General features: G+C 38.7%; 2 protein-coding genes across 3 annotated transcripts in view; both read right to left on the bottom strand.

The window, feature by feature from the left end:
* Window positions 1-19,095, bottom strand: part of LOC141285014 (NACHT, LRR and PYD domains-containing protein 3-like) — a 20,607-nt gene extending 1,512 nt beyond the window's left edge. The window contains exons 1-10 of one of the 2 annotated variants that reach the window (XM_073818051.1): window positions 18,591-19,095; window positions 17,591-17,701; window positions 17,345-17,455; window positions 16,241-16,354; window positions 15,901-16,008; window positions 13,964-15,760; window positions 11,835-12,008; window positions 11,656-11,759; window positions 556-628; window positions 246-416 (exon numbers count right to left, since the gene is read on the bottom strand). In XM_073818051.1, the coding sequence (XP_073674152.1) occupies window positions 246-416; window positions 556-628; window positions 11,656-11,759; window positions 11,835-12,008; window positions 13,964-15,760; window positions 15,901-16,008; window positions 16,241-16,354; window positions 17,345-17,455; window positions 17,591-17,640 (2,702 nt within the window). In that variant the 5' untranslated portion in view covers window positions 17,641-17,701; window positions 18,591-19,095. Of the gene's footprint in view, window positions 1-245; window positions 417-555; window positions 629-9,915; window positions 11,326-11,580; window positions 11,760-11,834; window positions 12,009-13,963; window positions 15,761-15,900; window positions 16,009-16,240; window positions 16,355-17,344; window positions 17,456-17,590; window positions 17,702-18,590 lie in introns of those variants that run through there. The other variant, XM_073818052.1, reaches the window with a different exon arrangement.
* On the bottom strand, window positions 1,022-4,484 carry LOC141285194 (NLR family CARD domain-containing protein 3-like). The gene is made up of 6 exons (XM_073818239.1): window positions 4,438-4,484; window positions 3,636-3,752; window positions 3,306-3,428; window positions 2,962-3,075; window positions 1,580-2,864; window positions 1,022-1,498 (listed from the first exon to the last, which is right to left on the bottom strand). Exons 1-6 carry the CDS (start codon window positions 4,482-4,484, stop codon window positions 1,022-1,024), a joined length of 2,163 nt encoding a protein of 720 aa, XP_073674340.1.
* Window positions 19,096-19,482: the final 387 nt, after the last annotated feature.

Raw genomic sequence — 19,482 nt, 5'->3', positions numbered from 1 at the left:
TATTTTCTTTGACAATGTAATATTCAGAACAATATATGTGGAACAAATCTTTTGTTGAAACAGGAAGCAGCCAACTGTTTTTGGCCTGACTTTGGCAGCTGCATCACAACTGTGAACAATTTTATAATGCTCTGTCTGAAAAAAAATTCTATATATTTTTAAACATAAATTGATATAAAGAAACAAAAAAAAGACAAGAAAAAAATTATGTCATGTGTCAGTCTCAGAAATACGCATGGTCTTACCTCAGTGTCTCAAGTTTGTAGTATGGATTCCGCTGAAGATCAGTGAGCAGCTTGATGCCTTTCTCAAGTTTATTCCACTCCAGATTAAGTTCTCTCAGGTGTGTGGGGTTTGATTTCAGAGCCGAAGCCAGAGCAGCACAACCCTTAGCCTTGACATCACAACACATCAACCTGTGAACAATAATGACGAATGAACTTATATAAGAAAAGTTTCTTAAAAGAGACCCTAAAATGTACAGTAAATTGCATCTAGAGCTGAATTAAAACGTATGTATTATTATATTGTCTAAATAAAGCATGTGATACTTACTGTAGTTTCTCCAGTATACAGTGTGGATTCTTTAGTCCATCACAAAACAGCTCTACTCCATAATCTCCCAGATAATTCCCGGACAGGTCCAGATCTCTCAGACATGAACAGTTTGAGCTGAGCACTGAAGCCAGATGAGTGAAGCTTACCTCTGTTAAATTACGGTCATCAAGACTGACAAAATAAATATGATGACACATTTATAACCACAATAAAAAAGATTTGTTTAGCATCTGCAAATGTTTTTTACAGTATGTGATAACTAATAAAAAGTGTGGCCTCTCTCCATGGCAATATTGTATCTGATAATATTCAGAAGAATATTATCAGTGACATACTGTCACACACATAAGTGTAAGCCAAATAACAGAACACATTCTTTGTGAAATATCAGAGCTCAAGGCTGGTTCTGTGGTAGTGTTGTAAGCATTGGTAATTGAAGTGTAATGATTTTTCCCTGGGTTACTTACTGAGCTGATCTTGATGCTTTAATCACAGGTAGCATCATCTGAAGAACTTCATCTGGAGTCATGTGTGGTCCTGCATATCTGCTTAGACAAAACACATCCATCTCCTTCTCTGAGATCAGCAACACAAAAACCAGAGCTGACCACTGAGAAAGGGAGAGATCAATTTCTTTAATTTTACTAGATTTAAGATAGTGTTGGACTTCCTTAATGAGAGAATGTTTACCCAGTTCATTTAAACAGTGAAAGAGATTGATGGATTTTTCTGGAAAGCGACTGCTCCTGATCTTCATATTGATATAATGAACAGTTTGCCGATTGTTGTGAAGGCTGTGGTGGACAGTTTTTGTCTGTATCTTTAGATCCTGTAAGAGAGCCTGATGAGACTCTATTGACAGACCCAAGAGAAAACGAAGGAAAAGGTCCAGATGTCCATTTTTACTTTGTAGAGCCTCATCCACAGCTCTTAGATGAAGCTCAGAGAACGGACATACAGAATATTCATAGAAGTTTAGGTCAAACTCATCATCTACATCTTCGTAATCCAATTCAGAAGCATTCAGTTTCTTCTTGGACAAAATATGTTGAAATGCATTTATGTTTTTGTTTGTATAGGAGAGGTGCACATATAGAGCCGCTAGATGTTCCTGAACACTCAGGTGAACAAAGCAGTAGACTTTCTCTTGATACAAGCCAAATTCCTCTCTGAAGATCTGAGTGCACAATCCTGAGTACACTGATGCTTCTGTCACATCAATGCCACACTCTTTCAGGTCTTCCTCATAGAAGATCACATTGCCTTTCATAAGCTGCTCGAAAGCCACTTTCCCCAGTTTGAGGATGATGTCTTCATCTGTCACATTCCTCTCATAGTCCTTCTCATGTTTGATGTTGATCTGAAGGGTCAGGAAGTGTGTGTACATTTGAGTGAGAGTCTTTGGAATCTCTCCACTCTCTGCTTGACTCAACATCTTCTCTAGAACAGTGGCTGAGATCCAGCAGAACACTGGGATGTGGCACATGATGTAGAGACTCCTTGATGACTTCAGGTGTGAGATGATTCTGTTGGCCAGACTCTGATCACTGATTCTCTTCAAGAAGTATTCCTCCTTCTGTGGATCATTGAAGCCTCGTACCTCTGTCACTCGATGGACACACTCAGAGGGGACGAGATCAGCTGCTGCTGGTCTGGAGGTGATCCAGATGAGAGCAGAGGGAAGCAGATTCCCCACAATGAGGTCTGTCAGCAGTACGCCCACTGATGTCTTTTTGGTCATATCTTGTAAAGTCTTTTTGCCGTCAAAGTTTAAGGGAAGACGACATTCATCCAGACCATCAAAGATGAATAACATTTTGTATTTGTCACTACATAGTTCCATTTCTTTAGTTTCAGGCAAAAAGACATGAAGAAGATCTGACAGACTAAGTTTTTTGTCCTTCATCATATTGACCTCTCTGAAAGGAAGTGGAAATATGAGCTGGACATCCTGATTCTCTTTCCCTTCAGCCCAGTCCAGGATGAACTTTTGCACAGAGACTGTTTTTCTAATGCCAGCGACTCCCTTTGTCAGCACAGTTCTGATGGGTTTGTCTTGTCCAGGAAAAGATCTATAGATGTCACTGCATTTGATCGGTGTGTCCTCTGTTGCTGCTCTCCTGGATTGTGTCTCAATCTGTCTCACCTCATGCTCATTACTGATCCCTCCACTTTCACTCTCTGTGATGTAGAGCTCTGTGTAGATCTGATTCAGTAGTGTTGGGTTTCCCTGGTTTGCTATTCCCTCATACAGACACTGAAACTTACTCTTCAGATTTGATCTAAACACGCTGAGGACTTCATGGCTGTAAAGTTAAAATACCACATTATAATGTGAGTCAAAGAGTTGCATGTATTAAAAGAGCAGATGAACCTTTGCAGCATGAAAACCTTCTATTTTACCTGATTCCGGGACACAAGCTTTCATTAAAGTCTTGTGGTTGCTTCACAGACTCGTCATGTTTCATTTTCTTACAAACTGGTTCTGTTACAGCTGGTTTGGGTCGCAGGATTCGCCTTCAACAACATATAGTAAATAAATAATTAGATACTTTGACAATGATTTTTTTTAAATACATGTAACTAGTAAGTAGCACAAAGTACAGTAGGTGATCTAGATTACATGATGAAAAAGAATACACTAATTATAATTAAAAAATGAAAACATTTATTGAATATCGGTGAGTTCTTATCACTGGTACTGTCATTTTCTGAAGCCATTAAGACACCACAATTTTAATACATACATGCGCCTGTGAATCTGCTTTCTGTCTCCATCCTTCATTTCTGGTGGATGAGCCATAGACCAGTCACTCTTCATTGACACACAACTGGGCTCAGCTGAATCAGATCCCTCCTGCTGGATTGAGCTGTAACAGAACAGAGGCTACTTTAATATTTAAGTGGCTGTATTTGTTCTTTAATTTGATGAGAACCCATGAACAGGCCCGCATGGAATCTACACCGTATTGGAAAGTTATGAAGTTATACATTACCCATTCACTGCATGTTTGTCTTTTATTTACTATGGCTAATTTGATCATATTTTATCTAAGAGACCATAAGCAAACATGCACCTGAGACTCTGCGTTCTGTCTCCATTTTTCATTTCTGGTGGATGAGCCATAGACCAGTCACTCTTTACTGACACACAACTGGGCTCTGCTGAATCTGATCTTTCCTGCTGGATTGACCTATTACATAACAGAGGTTATATTTAATTCTTTGGGTTATTGTATTATTGTATTTTAATATAGTTATTGAGTTGTTGTATTTCACACATTTCCCCCAAAAATCAGGGCAGAAAATACTAAAAAAGAAAAAAAAAAACACAAGGTCATTTAATGATTGACTTTAATAACCTCATCATTGCACAAACACAGTTGTTTTAGAACGCTGCACAAATAATATTTACACACTGCTTTTTAACACATCTGTAACTGAATTTGTATGTAGAAAAGCTGTAAGCAATACCATGCAAGTACATTAAATGATTTAAATGAAGAATTACCAAGAGACATTTTCTGCAAAAATCAAACCATAATGTACACAATGCAACACTAAGTAAATACTGAAATTAAAAGTAACACCTGAGTTTCGGCGCTGCATCTCCACAATTAAATTCAGGTGGATGAGCCATAGACCAGTCACTTTTCAAGGACACACAGCTGGGTCCTGGTGAATCTGATTGCTTTTGCTGAGCTGAACTGTAATTGTATACCAAACAAGAGGGCTTAGTAACATCAACTGAAAATTATTCAGAGGCAAAGAAACATTTTATATTTTAATTAGGTCCACTTCTGAGTCTTTCACAATAGAAGCAGAAAGCGTATTCATGTAAAAACCGTCCATTTCTAATTGTCTTTAATGAGAGTATACCTGCATCCTGGAGCAAAATCTCCATCTTTGAATTGTGCATGACTCATTATGTGCTCATGGAGCTGTCTCCTCTACTGACTTCTGAAATAACAGAAACACTGATTCAAACACATTAAACACTATCACAATAAATCAACTAGAAATTTAACTGCAACAAATGCTAAAGTGAATTTACTCATTCCTTTATGAGTGACAAGGGTTTTTGCTAAACTCCAAAGACAAAAGGCATGGAGAAAAGCTAATTAAGGAAAAATATGTTTTTTCACTTGTGATTGGAATTGGACCAAGCAAAGATGCTCACAAGTAGTTTTTACAATTTGCTGTTTTTGCCTCATCTTTTCCTATTAAAGACAGAGGGCTGGTTAGTTGCCCCAACTCGATTTACATGGTATGATCCATTTTGCTTTATTAACTGTACTTTGAAAAACAGCCACACCCATTTACAACAAAACAGTTGGAATACAAATAAATCTGCAAATTGTCATTAAAACAGAATAAACAATGATGTCGATGTCTTACCTTATTCTTAAACATGATTGTATTAACTATATTTCTTTATTGGTTAACTTGATCTATAGAGAATTATTAGAATTATATAGAGCAGCGATTGTTACTCAGGCACAGCAGGTATATCGTTTTATTCATAATCTCATTGAACTAATTTTTGAACTGTCACTGTCAACTCTTATATCACTAAAACGATTAGTCTTCAGTCTATAATTTCTGATGTTAATGGCAGCATTTGTCATGATCTTACCACTTTTAAAATAACAACAATAATAGACCTACTAATAAAAAGTCTGTGGTGGAATTCTAGCAAAAATAAGTTATTTAAAAGATAATCTTGCAATAACAATCATGTTGCTCCTTTTTAATACTTTATCTCCCATAAAAAAACTATGCATGGAATATTTATGTGCATATTCTTATAACCAGAAGAGGGTGTTTTTGACAGAATGTGCCAGAATGTTTCAGAATCACTGGTACAGATAACATAAAATATAAAAGGTGCAGTTTTGTATCAGTCACTCACATCTGATCCCCCCCCCCCCCCACCCCCAGTTTCATTATTTAAATAAAACTTTAATACATGAACACTTGCTGTTCTTTTTTCCAAACAAATGAAATGTCAGTTGAGACAGTTGAGTCAGTTGAGTTTTATTCCACAGATATCCACTGTAGACATGTGATCAAGTTTGCATTTATATGTAAATGTAATGTCATTTTATGTTAAATAATTTTATAAAATACACAGATGCACATGCTGCAGATTAAACAATGCTCTCTCTGGCGTTCCGTAGTTTGCGCGTTTGCGTACCACCTTTCCACAGGAGTGTATGGCAAGCCAAAAGGGTCAGAATTACGCTATAGATTAATCGCGTTTACATACAAAATGCTGTTAAATATGGCGTTTTAAACAGTATTAGCGCCGCAAAATACGCTGTTGTAATTACAAACGCCGGAAAAAAACCGCGCAAAAATACGCCAATGACGCCGTATCTGACAGCGTTTTATAGTGCAAGAAAAGCGCAGTTTTTTACGCCGTTCATTTTGCCATTTGACGGCGTAAAAAACGCCATTTTGGTTGCGCAGAGTGCGCGTCACTTATTGCGCTTTGCTTATAGTATAATGAGTCACACCCATTGATTTCCACAGCCAGTAAAATTGAACGGTTCTCATCCAATCAATGATGAACAGAACCAGACCAGACCAATTCAGCACAGATCATTTGTGGTAATCCAATTTGCATGAGTTATTTGCAGTTAAATAAGCAGAAAAATATATATAAGAAAAAATATATCTGACTTGAATAGCCAAATTAACTGATTTTCAAAACCAAAGGAAAACACTATGTGACGACATGCTGCTGAGTTGGTTAATTTTTGTGTGGAGCGGCACTCTAGGAAAGTTCACGGAAAGGAAAACGAGATGACATAAATAAATGTAAACACTGTTTTGTTGTCTTGTTTTGTTCTGAAAACCATTTAAAATAGCCTATAGGCCATTTATTGTGTTTAATAATTGTACATTATAACACTTCGCTTTATTTACCTGGATTGTTTCTGCTAATATATCCATTTGATTCTGTTTTCAGTATAGCTTTTAGCAGACGGTAAAAAGATGTCATTTTTTGTTTATTTTACATTGTTCTACAGTTTAAGATTGCTTTTATATTTTGGATTTACTTGTTAATATTATGTAATGTTCAATCATTCTTCTTTATTATTATTAATAATAATAATGATACAATTTCTAGACATGGGGAAAAAAAAGAAGAAAAAAAAATTCTTAAGATTTAAGATGTCTCCACTGTCATAAGATTGTGTACCAGTGGTGTCTGGTCAATAGGGGGCGCCGCCCCCCTCAAGTTAGCCAAGGAAGAAGATTACTAACATGTTAAAAATAAGTCTAATACATATTGCAAAATAATCACGAAATTGCATTATTTTGTCATACTATTCGACTGGTAGTTATGTTAGAAACTGTAAAAAAAAAAAAAAAAACTAAACTGTTTTCCGTTTGTTTGTGTAATGAGGGACGCCGGCCAAATGGGTGTCTATTAGGTCTGTACATTTTTGAAACGCATGTGACTTGAGGCTGAGCTCTGATTGGCTTGTTTCAGATTGTCCTCGGGGCGCAGAGCACAGCGCCCCAGACCCTCCCACTTTAGATCTTAGCCAAACAATATTGTTTTTATACATTTTGTCCTCATGTGATTGCACCGTTTCGACTGTCAAATATGTGCAATATCTTTTCCGAGATGGAAGTAAAATCAATTTTATCTAAAAAAAAAAAAAAAAAAAAAAAAATACTATCACAAAACAATGTTGTAAAACAATGTTGTATTTGTGTAAGCTGTGCTTGTTAAAGAAATTTATGTGATGGTAATCTAGGCAATACTTATTTTATAAAATACAAAATAATATAAATTTTGTTTCTGAATAAAAAGTCAAACACTTTCTGCTTTTGTACAGACACCTTTAAAATCTCATGATTAATGACATGATCTGACTTCTGAACTAACTCTGTTAGGCCTGCTAACTCTTATATCACTGAAACGATCAGCCCAAAATAGACACTATTTGGGGAATGGTACAAACTAGGAATTAAATACTTAAGTAGGCTATGTTTGTTGTATGTATGTTTTATTGTCCTGGGACACATTGCTAGACTGCATGTTCTCATTATAACCAGCCCTCTGCAATATTGACTTTCCAAATAATTCAACAGAATTTTACAGAATGTGATTTGGAAATATTACTACTGATGTGTCAGGAAATTATTGAAATAAAAATGAGCAATTAGGTCTGTGTTAAATGATTATACATAAGTTTTACATGATTTTCCATTACATTTCAATTATTTATTTTTTCTACCAGAGCAACTTGAAGGAATATTTGACCCTAAAATAAAAATTCTATCAGTTACCCTCATTGTTACGATACGTGCTGGACTGACGAGACGAGAGACGAGGTAAACAATAAACATTAATATTTAATATAATCTTCAGAATAGCAGGCTGGAACACTCAGGAACAGGCAAGAGAATCCACACACGAAATACAACGTTTAACGACCGACATTGAACTCAGGAACCAAACAGACTTATAAAGACAGACTAATTGATAATACACAGGTGAGACAGATGACGGTGATTACACAAACGAGGACTAAACCAAATGATAACAAAATGACAGGGGGAAGATAAATGGGCAAAACCAAAGACATGAACAGACAGAACTGTGACATTACGCCCCCCTCCGGAAAGGCGCGTCCTCGCGCCGTAGAAAAAAGAAAAAACGAGAGGGGCGGAAAAACCAGGATACCAGAGTCAATGAAGGAGGGGGTTCCGGCGGAGGACGCGACCCCCGGAGGAGGACCAGAACAAAAGTCCAAGTGACAAACCAGACAGTCCAGAGGGGCGACGACGGAGGGAGGAGCCAGGGAGGACATGGGTGGGGCATAAGGCAGGAGGAACCGACCCAGACCGCAGCCATGATGACGGCCCACTGTGGAGCCGACGGAGGGAGGAACCATGGTGGACGAAGGCGTGCCGACTCCATGGGGCCGACCGACAGAGGCGGAGCAGATGGATAAGGAGCCCGAGGCGAAGATGGAGAGCCGATGATCCGGGGTGACGCCGAGGATCCGGAGGGCCAAGGTGGAGCAGGCTCTGGCGCCCGAGGCGGAGGCGGAGTCCCGGAGATCCGCGGCGGAGTCCCTGAGCGACAGAGGATGGAGGCTGTGCCCGCAGGAAGGAGGAGTCCCAAGGAGCCGGTGGGACGGCGCGACGAGGCACAGCCGGAGGAGCAGAGTCCTGAGGAGCCGATGGGGTGACGACTGACCAGGGCGGAGCCGGAAAGACGATGGAGCCCGGTGGATCGACGGGCGACGATGAAGAGGAGGGCGTCGAGAGCCGTGGTGGAACCGCGGGGTCGAAGGGCCGAGGCGGAGTCCAGGACTCGGAGGCTGGAGGCGGAGCTGAGGAATCCTCCAGCCGAGACGCCGATGGAAGCTGGCAGTCCCGCGGCGAGCCCACTGCACAGGTGGTTGGCTGAGGGTGAGCTGGGGGACTGACTGCTGACCTGGGAGACTTTGGGCGGCTGGGCGGCTGGGCGGAACCAGCGGGAACTCAGGACTGCTGGGCGGAACCAGCGGGAACTCAGGACGGCTGGGCGGAACCAGCGGGAACTCAGGGCGGCTGGGCGGAACCAGCGGGGACCAGGCAGATTCAGACAGACGAGGGTGGGTGGGAGGGAAGTCTATACAGGTCAGTGGCTCAGAGAAAAAGTCAATTAAGTCACATGAGTTGTCTTGGGCAAGATCCGAGAAGAAGTCTATTAAATGCCCAGAATTAGATCCAAGCTCACCCTCAGCGGTGGTGCAGTGGGCAGGGCTCTCTGTCGCCCTCTCTTGCTCCACGTGACAATCCACCGTCACGGATGTTGATGCCGGCTCTCGCACCTGGTCAGATAGGTCAGGCTCTGTCGCTCTCGGCTCTGGCACTCCATCTGCGGTGGGCTCAGGCTGTAACTCCGCATGTCGGGGTGATGTTTGGCTGGGTTCTGGGTCGTGAGTGGGGCTGACGTCCTCCTCGATGACGCCGACAGTCCAGGAAGATTGGCAGGACGCCAACACCCACTCGATGTAGTCCGGCAGGCTCTCTTGAGGACCCTCCCCGGATAGCAGCGCCTTGGTGGTGGAATTCAGTCCCAGGTGGTAGCAGATGCATAGGCTGCTATCCGGGAAGTGGGAATGTTCTGCCAGGGAGATGAACTCACGTGTATGGTCCTCAAGAGAGCGTTCCTCCTGCCTCAGGAGGATGAGACGAACAGTAGGGTCCATAATCGATCAAACAATAAAAAACAAAACACTGAGGGAAAAAAAGACGGAAAATAAACGCAGGGGAAAGTGCCGGGTAAACTTTTTCGGTCGGTCGTTCCTGTTACGATACGTGCTGGACTGACGAGACGAGGTAAACAATAAACATTAATATTTAATATAATCTTCAGAATAGCAGGCTGGAACACTCAGGAACAGGCAAGAGAATCCACACACGAAATACAACGTTTAACGACCGACATTGAACTCAGGAACCAAACAGACTTATAAAGACAGACCGCAGATGATGCCAGCCTTGAAACAACATACAGCACTACATAATTTTCCTACAAGTCGATTACAGCACATAACCATTGCAATTAGTGTTCATCATCTGTTTGATTACACAGTTACTGATTTTAATATTTATATCATATGTACATCGACTCAACATACAGTATTCACCACTAATAAGCTACTAAATATATTGTAGTAGCCTAAAACTTTTGTACAGCTGCTCTGCAACAATTTGTATTGTAAAAAGCGCTATACAAATAAACTTGAATTGAATTGAATTGAACTAATTGATAATACACAGGTGAGACAGATGACGGTGATTACACAAACGAGGACTAAACCAAATGATAACAAAATGACAGGGGGAAGATAAATGGGCAAAACCAAAGACATGAACAGACAGAACTGTGACACTCATGTCATGTGACATATCTTTCTTCTGCAGAACACAAATTAAAAGAATTTACAAAGAACACAAAATGTTTACAAAGGCAAACATCCAGATTGACAATTTAAGAATCATACAGTAGAATATTGTATTGAATATCACAAAAAACTCACAAAGGTTAATGCAACAAATCTAAAAACAGCCTGTTCACTCTTTTATCTTTTATCTTAGTCCTACGCATACTGTACATAGCTTAATATCTATAATACTCTGTGTGGTAAAATGTCTGTGTCTTGTATTAATCCATCAGAAATATAAAGTAAAATACACAGATGCTTGATTATTATTTATTTGTGCCATACCATACACGTACTATGTTTTGAGTTTATGGAATGCTATAATCTTCTTACATTTGCCAATCATGCAAGCTGCTTAAAGTGCCAATAAAAGTGCCTATTATTCAGGTGTCAAGTTATAAGTCTATTCTCATTCATTTAATTTGTATATGGACTTAATTGTTACATTCAGTCATCTAAACCTTAATGCACTCTAGTGCCAAATAATGCCTTTTTTTTCTCGATGATCCATTATTACACATAATAATAAAAACAATGCTGAAATAATATTCTTCCTATTAGTAACTTGTGTCTAAAATACTTCCACCTATTACTAAATGTATAAAAAAGGATTATAAATCGACACCGAAAAATCAATAAATTAAAAAGATCAAGAAATAAGCAAATAATTTGGTAACAATTTGGTCACAAATCACAGTTCTTCACTGTCTTCCGTCTCTGTTAATTGTGTGTCTCCTGTAGCGACTCCTTATTCACCATCAGCTGATTCTGAGGAAACTGGACTGATGTCTAAATACTGAGAGTCCTACAATAAAAACACACAGAAAGTCACATATGAGTGAGACATTACTGCTGTCACATCACATCAGCAGATGCATTTCAGAAAAATCACAGCCAGAGATATTAGGATATTCATATTACAGTCAGAGATAATGATTGAAAACATCACAGAATTAAACAGTTTAAAGTACAGAGACTAAAGTGGAGCTGAATTAGTATCTTATATTTTACACTTAGGACTGTTAGTCTATTTAAAATCTTACAGTAAATATATACTCACAATAGTGTAGTTCAGCCAGTTTACAATCTGGATCATCTTTTAGATCAGAAAGTAACTGCACTTCAGAAGATCCTAGTTTATTCTTAGACAGATTCAGATATCTCAGGTGTGAGGGGTTTAATCTCAGAGCTGAGGCCAAAGCAGCACAACCTTCATCTGTTACACCACAATCCCTCAATCTGAAATGAACAAACACTGTTTAGCAACATCTTCATTATGTAGAAAAGACCATCATGTCATTCAGATTACTATACCCCAGTTTCTCTAATTTGCAGTGAGGATTCTCCAGTCCAGCAGAGAGAGCAGTCACTCCAGAGTCTCCTATTTTATTCTGAGACAGATCCAGTTCTCTCAGGTGTGATGGGTTTGATCTCAAAGCTGAAGCCAAAGAAGTGCAACTTTTATCTGTGATATTCGAGTCTTCAAAACTGTAGAGAGATTTACAGTTTTTTTAAGTGCAATACATTTAACACAGCAGTTAAAATGGCTTATAATTGCCTTATGCTGTGATGTAACACTCATCTGGATATCCCATATTATTACACAGTGGTTCCAGGGCCTTAAATTTCCTCATCTGCATAAAATGTAATTATCTTATTCGTAAATATAATACACTCCTAAAAATAAAGGTTCTTTATTGGCATCAATGGCTTTATAAAAAAACTTAAACATCCACATTTCCTTTCAAATGCAGAAAAGGTTCTTATAGGGCCCATATTGTCAAAATCGAAATTTCCTGGATTTTTTTTTGTGATCACTGGGATCTAGGGACTATGTAACTACCATATAAGTTTCAAAACAGTCAATCCACAGTAAACTGCACACAGCCTGCTTAAAGTAGCTGTTCCTTTTCACGAGCTGCTGTGACTTCCGTAAAAATATGACGTCCGATCTACTTAGTCACCGCCTTCAGTCACCACCCAGAGCACCAACCACCATCCCACCCTCCTTTTGTCAAACCCAGACAACATTACATTGTTGAGCAACAACAACACAAAAATAAGTCGAGCAAACGCTGTTCAGTCCATGGATGTCAGGAAACTGCATCATTACACAGGCTTCCGAACAACGTTAATATAAGAGACCAGTGGCACGTCAACTTCAGCCTCTTTCACACAGCCATTCCGGAAAATACACGGATAATGTGTCCCATGATTTGTTCCGGAATTGTTTAATTTGGTTCATTCACAGTTGTTTTCTGGAATCTGTGCGTGCCTTACACACAACCAGTAAAGACATGTGACATTTAGATGTGAGATGTAATGCGACGTGTACATTTCACTAAACTGAAACTAACCTGAACAATCTGTGCTTCAGCGCTGATAGAGAGGAGCTCCCTGATCGCTGCTTCATTCCACTTTGCACGTATTTTTTCGTCGTGAAGAGTCGCAGGGTAAAGTTCATCATCACAACAACACTGCCTTTATGACATTTGGTTCTGGCTTTTGTTGACACAGCGCACGTTCCCGTAATTTTCCAGAATCAACGCGCATTGTGAACAGGGCTTTACTAAAGCAACAGTTATGTAGCTTACTGCATTCAGTGTTTGAAAAAGAAAAAACATTAATGATCCTCCTGAAATATCCTGTTGAGTATCACCAATCAGCCTGTCTCTCTCTATGGCTCTGGGCCAGGTTACAGCATACATGACCGTAGTTACCTGTGGTTGGCCTGGCTGTGCGTCATTCAGAAAACAACAGGCCAATCAGAAGAGAGGCTCATGAATATTAATTAGACGAGCCAAAATCGACCTGTTCTTGACAGACGTCCTAAAAAAGGAGCTGTAAAAATATATTAAGATGGATTTTGGCACTTATACCACAAATATATATTCTTAAGGACATCAACAACTAAAATAAACCTCCAAAAATGTGTACAATATGGGACCTTTAATGGTCGAAAAAGTTTCTTTAGATTTTTAAAATGGTTCTTTTAGGAATTGTTCACTAAAAGGTTCTTTAGGGAACCAAAAATGGGTCTTTCTGTGGCATCACTGCAAAAACACCCTTTTGGAACCTTTATTTTTAAGAGTATATGTGTGAACTGATTATTTTGGAAGTTATATATCTTAAATTACTTCTTCAGGCAGGCAAACTCATAGGGGGTAAAAAAGTTGAGTAGTAATAATAATTGTGTTTAATAATAATGATATTCATGGCTGTTTTCATTTCTTTGCTTTTATGTGTTAAAGACAGAGCCTCATTGTATCAAATATCAAAATATGATATAAAATCTAGAAGAAATGCTTCAAACAAAGACTTTGATTATCGGCGATGTCACTTCCACCTCTCAAGTCATTGAAAACAGAGGTTCACAGATCCCCAGCACATGTGCCAGGATGCTTTTGGTAAAATATTAATAGTAACATGATAGTGTTACTTACTGTGCTGATTTGGATTCTTTAATCACAGAAAGCAGCTTCCGAACAACTTTATCTGATGCATTTTCTCTTCCAACAAATTTATTCAGCTCAAACACATCCATCGTCTGCTCCGATGTCAACGAGACAAAGACTAAAGCTGACCACTGCAAAGGGGTGAGTTTGGCTTCAGATAATGTTCCAGATTTCAGATACTGTTGTATTTCCTCCACTAGTGAATGATCACCCAGTTCATTTAGACAGTGGAAGAGACAGATTTTTTTTTTGGGAGAGTAGATGTTTTTGATCTTCTTCTTTATGAACTCAACTGTTTCCTCATTGCTGTTAAAGCTTTTTTTCAGTGTCATTAGTCCTTGTAGAAGACTCTGATTAGTGTTTACTGACAGACCCAAAAGGAACCGCAGGAAAAGATCAAGATGACCTGTTTTACTTTGCAGAGCCTCATTTACAGCCCTATGATGCATCTCAGATAATGAAACATGTTCTGATGAATTGATATCTTTAGATCGCAAACTCTGTTTGGTGATTGGCTCAAACACATCTCTGTTGTGGATGGTACAGGAGAGGTGCACATAAAGAGCTGCTAGATGTTCCTGAACACTCAGATGAACAAAGCAAAAGACTTTCCCCTGACACAAGCAAAACTCCTCTCTGAATAACTGAGTGCACAATCCTGAGTACACTGATGCTTCTGTCACATCAATGCCACACTCTCTCAGGTCTTCCTCATAGAAGATCAGGTTGCCTTTCACAAGTTGCTGAAAAGCCAGTTTTCCTAGTTTGAGGATCATGTCTTCATCTGTCACGTTCTGCTCATAGTCCTTCTCATAGTCCTTCTCATGTTTGATGTTGATCTGAAGGGTCAGGAAGTGTGTGTACATTTGAGTAAGAGTCTTGGGAATCTCTCCACTCTCTGCTTGACTCAACATCTTCTCTAGAACAGCGGCTGAGATCCAGCAGAACACTGGGATGTGGCACATGATGTAGAGGCTCCTTGATGACTTCAGGTGTGAGATGATTCGGTTGGCCAAACTCTGATCACTGATTCTCTTCCTGAAGTATTCCTCCTTCTGAGGATCATTGAAGCCTCGTACCTCTGTCACTCGATGGACACACTCAGAGGGTACATGATCAGCTGCTGCTGGTCTGGAGGTGATCCAGCTGAGAGCAGAGGGAAGCAGATTCCCCACAATGAGGTTTGTCAGCAGCACATCCACTGATATCTTTTTGGTCTTATCCTGTAGTGTCTCATTGCTTTGAAAGTTTAAGGGAAGACGGCACTCATCCAGACCATCAAAGATGAACATCATTTCATATTCATTACTAAAAATGTCAATTTCCTTTGTTTCAGGGAAAAAGTCATGGAGAAGATCCGAAAGACTGTGTGTTTTGTCCTTCATCAGATTGAGTTCTCTGAATGGAAGTGGAAATATGAGCTGGACATCCTGGTTTTCTTTCCCTTCAGCCCAGTCCAGGATGAACTTTTGCACAGAAACTGTTTTTCCAATGCCAGCGACTCCCTTTGTCAGCACAATTCTGATGGGTTTGTCTTGTCCAGGTAAAGGTCTAAAGATGTCATTGCATTTGATCGGTGTGTCCTCTGTTGCTGCTCTCCTGGATTGAGTCTCAATCTGTCTCACCTCATGCTCATTACTGATCTCTCCACTCTCACTCTCTGTGATGTAGAGCTCTGTGTAGATCTCATTCAGGGGTGTTGAGTTTCCTTGCTGTGCTATTTTCTCATTAAGATACGGAAACTTTTTCTTCAGACTGGATCTAAATGTCTCGAGGACTTCTTGGCTGTAAAATTCCAATTTTCCACATTATTACATGTATAACACTGTAGAAGTCTAATGAAGAGAAACCTAACCATTTTTAATCATGTCATTGATTATAAACTATATCATGAATCTTTGCAGCATCAAGACTTTGTATTTTACCTGACACCAGGATACATTCTTTCATCAAAGTCTTGTGGTTGATTAGACTTATATTTCTTTTTCTTACGGACGGGTTCTGTTACATCTGATCTGTGTCGTAGGATTTTCCTTAAAACAGCATTAAGTAAATAAACAATTAAATACTTTGAAGGTGATATGTTTACTAACTGAATAAATCTGTAAATGGTTTAGTTGCTGTAATTGTATTAGAGATATGTGAAATGGATAACAAAATAGTAGATTTCTTGTTGAAAAAAGTAACTATTTATCAAATATTGATGTTTTTTTTTTTTTAATAAAACCATTAAGAGGCTGGTCAATACCATAAGAAATTGTGTACCTGACACTCTGACTGTCTCCATCTTTAATGTTTGGTGGAGGATCTATAGACCAATCACTCTTCATGGATACACCGCTGGGCTCTGGTGAATGTAATCTTTTCTGCTGAATAGACCTATAACAGAACAGAGGTTACATTTAACTCTTTAAGTTACCAAATATTCATCCTTTATGATGTGAATCCATGAGCAGGAACCTGCGACTGCAGAACTACCGAACTGGAAGTTACAGATATTATCCCCACCGCATGTTTGTTTACTAATTATTGTGGCTAATTCGATAATACATTCAATTACGAATAAGGTTTCTGTTAACACAACAGATTTAAACCAATTTCCAAAATTCCAACTATTTAATAACTGTTAGTGTGTTTTTTTCATAATACTGCTGCTATTTTATAAATCCATAGTTCACTTCCAGAACAAAAATGTACAGATAATGTAGTCACCCTGTTGTTATCTAAGATATTCATGTCTTTCTCAATTTTCTCTATAAAGTGGATTTCAATAGTGCCCCCAATAGTGAGCCATGAAATAAGGGTCTTATCTAGCAAAGTGAAACTCCAACCTCATTCTCTCTTCCAACATTAAAAGTTTCCTACATTGCTGCAGTAGTGTTTACAAAGTGGACATGCAAAGAAGGTCAAACAGCCTTTACAAAAAAAAAAGAAGTTGGAGGAGAAATTAAGATTTTTTTTTTTTTTACCTTACCCTAACTGTACTGACTAGAATTACACAGAGTATGCATGCACATGGCAGAGCTAGACAAGATGAGCATTAAATTTTGTTTTGCTAGATAAAACCCTTCTTCCTTGGCTGGGATCGTTTAGAGCCCTTTGAAGCTGCTTTGAAACTGCATTTTGAACATTTAAACTCACAGGCACCATAGAAGTCCATTATATGGAGGTAATTCCTGAAATGTTTACCTCAAAAAAATAAAAAAATAAATAAATATTTACAGCTGAAGAAAGGAAGGCATGAACATCTTGGATTGGGGTGAGTACATTATCTGTAAATTTTTGTTCTGGATGTAAACTACTCCTTCAAGAGACTGGGAGAGACCACACAAGGTCATGGTAATAACATGCATGTAAGCAACTGTGTACCTGACACGTTTGCCTTTAGCTTCAATGTTTGGTGGAGGATCTATAGACCAGTCACTCTTCATGGACATACAGCTGGTCCCCTGCGAACCTGATCCCACCTGCTGGACTGAACTGTAATAGAGCAAACAAGAGGGCTTGGTGACATCAACTGAAACAGAAAAAATAAAATCAAATAAAAACAGTAAAAGTGTGTTACCAAAGTAAAAATGTTAACTTTTGATTTCATAATATCTTTAATGGGAGTACCTGCGTCCTGGAGAAAAATCTTCATCTTTGGTTTTTTGTACTTGACTCATTCTGTCCTTATGGAGCTGCACTGGTGTGTCTGTATAGTCTGATCTCCTCTACTGCCTCTCACTGGAAATAACACAAACACTGATTCAGACACATTAAACACTATCACAGTAATGTTATGAACCTGAATGTATTTATAAATATTGCTATTGAGTAAACTGAATTTAGTCCAATAATGTGAGTAATAAGGCTTGTTTGTGTAAACACCAAAGACATAAGTTAAGGCTATTAAAATATGTTCTTAAACAAGTCAAGTTAATTTATGACTGAAACTGGTCCGAGCAAAGATGTTCAAAAGTAGTCTCTACCATTTCCTGATTTTGGCTCGTCTTTCTTTGCTCCCCCACCACTAGGGTTTACTTGGTATGATCCATTTTGCTTCAGTTTTACCAACTGTAATTTGACAAATAGTCACACCGCCGAGGTTTTTTTTTTTTTTTTTTTGGTGAGGAGAAAACAATGAGTGTAGGCCTACTTTTATGTGTTGTTATAGTTGGGTTAAATTCTGTTGGGTTAAATTCTGTTGTTTTAGTAATGAATATTGCTTTATTGTAATATTATTATATTTATTTTACTTTAAAGGATTCTTATTTTTTTTTATTTTTCACGATGGTTAAATTTCGTTAGCATTGAGGTGGGTGAGGACATACTGTAGGAAAGGAGGCGTAAGCAACATACGAACTCAAAAACAACAAAAACAATACATAAAAGGTGAACGAGTCAGAATAATAGTCTAAACGATGCAGTACAACAATACGCTCATATTTCGTATTTTTAGTGATAATATTAAGGCGCGTTAACATCACGACATAACGGCACTCGACCTACAGTACAGGTGTTTTCGCGTTGATTTTATTTGACACGGGCTTACAACGTTTTACAAATGGCTTATCTACCAAATATAGTCATCACGCGAGCATATGTGTATCAAAAAATGACATTTGATACTCACTTTTTGTCCTATAACAACGTGACGCAGTTATTTTGAGGAAAAATGGCTTCTGTAACTTACTTTCACTTGGCTTGTACGGATATAACGGAAGAAACCATTTAGCTTTATAGGGCTTTTTTTGGTCAACGTGTAGGCTATATGATGTTTTGGGACTAAAGCGGTGGTGCTTTTTATAAATACACACTGATGGGGATTACAACATATGATAGTAATCCTGCTCCATTATGGGTAAACAGCGAGTATTGAAACGCTACACTGTAGCGGATGCTTATCTTATGAATATGAATTACATAACGTGCCCGGAAGAGTGCCTGATTGGCTGTAAGTAAATGGGGTTTGGCAGTATCCTGTCGTTTTCTCATTTCCTTCGATTTATTTGCAAGTCTCAAGATTATCTAGTAAAATCGAAAGAAAAAGCTGTGTAATCGTAAAATTGTATATTTCAGCACAACGTGGTGTAGGGGACCACCTGTGGGACTTATTCCTTAATGTTTTGTCTATGTTACCATTTTATCACATGGAATAAAGATTTGATCGTGGCTTTTAAGTGGAGGCTAATGTCTGTTGATGTGCATGTGTGTGTGATGGAAATCTAACCAATAGGCTACTGACTTTGTAATATACAAAATAATATTAAATACACTTTCTGAATAAGTCTCAAAAGCTTTCTGGTTTTGTAAAGAAACCTAATAAATCTCACGATTATTGACTGATCTGACTTTCAAACTACTGTCACTCTGTTACTAACTCTTCTATCAATGAAACGATCAGCCTTAGGACTTATAGCCTACCTACCATCCTAACAAAATGTGACCCTGGACCACAAAACCAGTCATAAGGGTCAAAGTTTTCTAAATTGAGATTTGTACATCACCTGAAAGCTGAATAAATA

The sequence above is a fragment of the Garra rufa genome, chromosome 14 (assembly GCF_049309525.1).
Source record: "Garra rufa chromosome 14, GarRuf1.0, whole genome shotgun sequence".
Lineage (NCBI taxonomy): Eukaryota > Metazoa > Chordata > Actinopteri > Cypriniformes > Cyprinidae > Garra > Garra rufa.
This window is presented reverse-complemented; position numbering and strand designations above follow the sequence as displayed.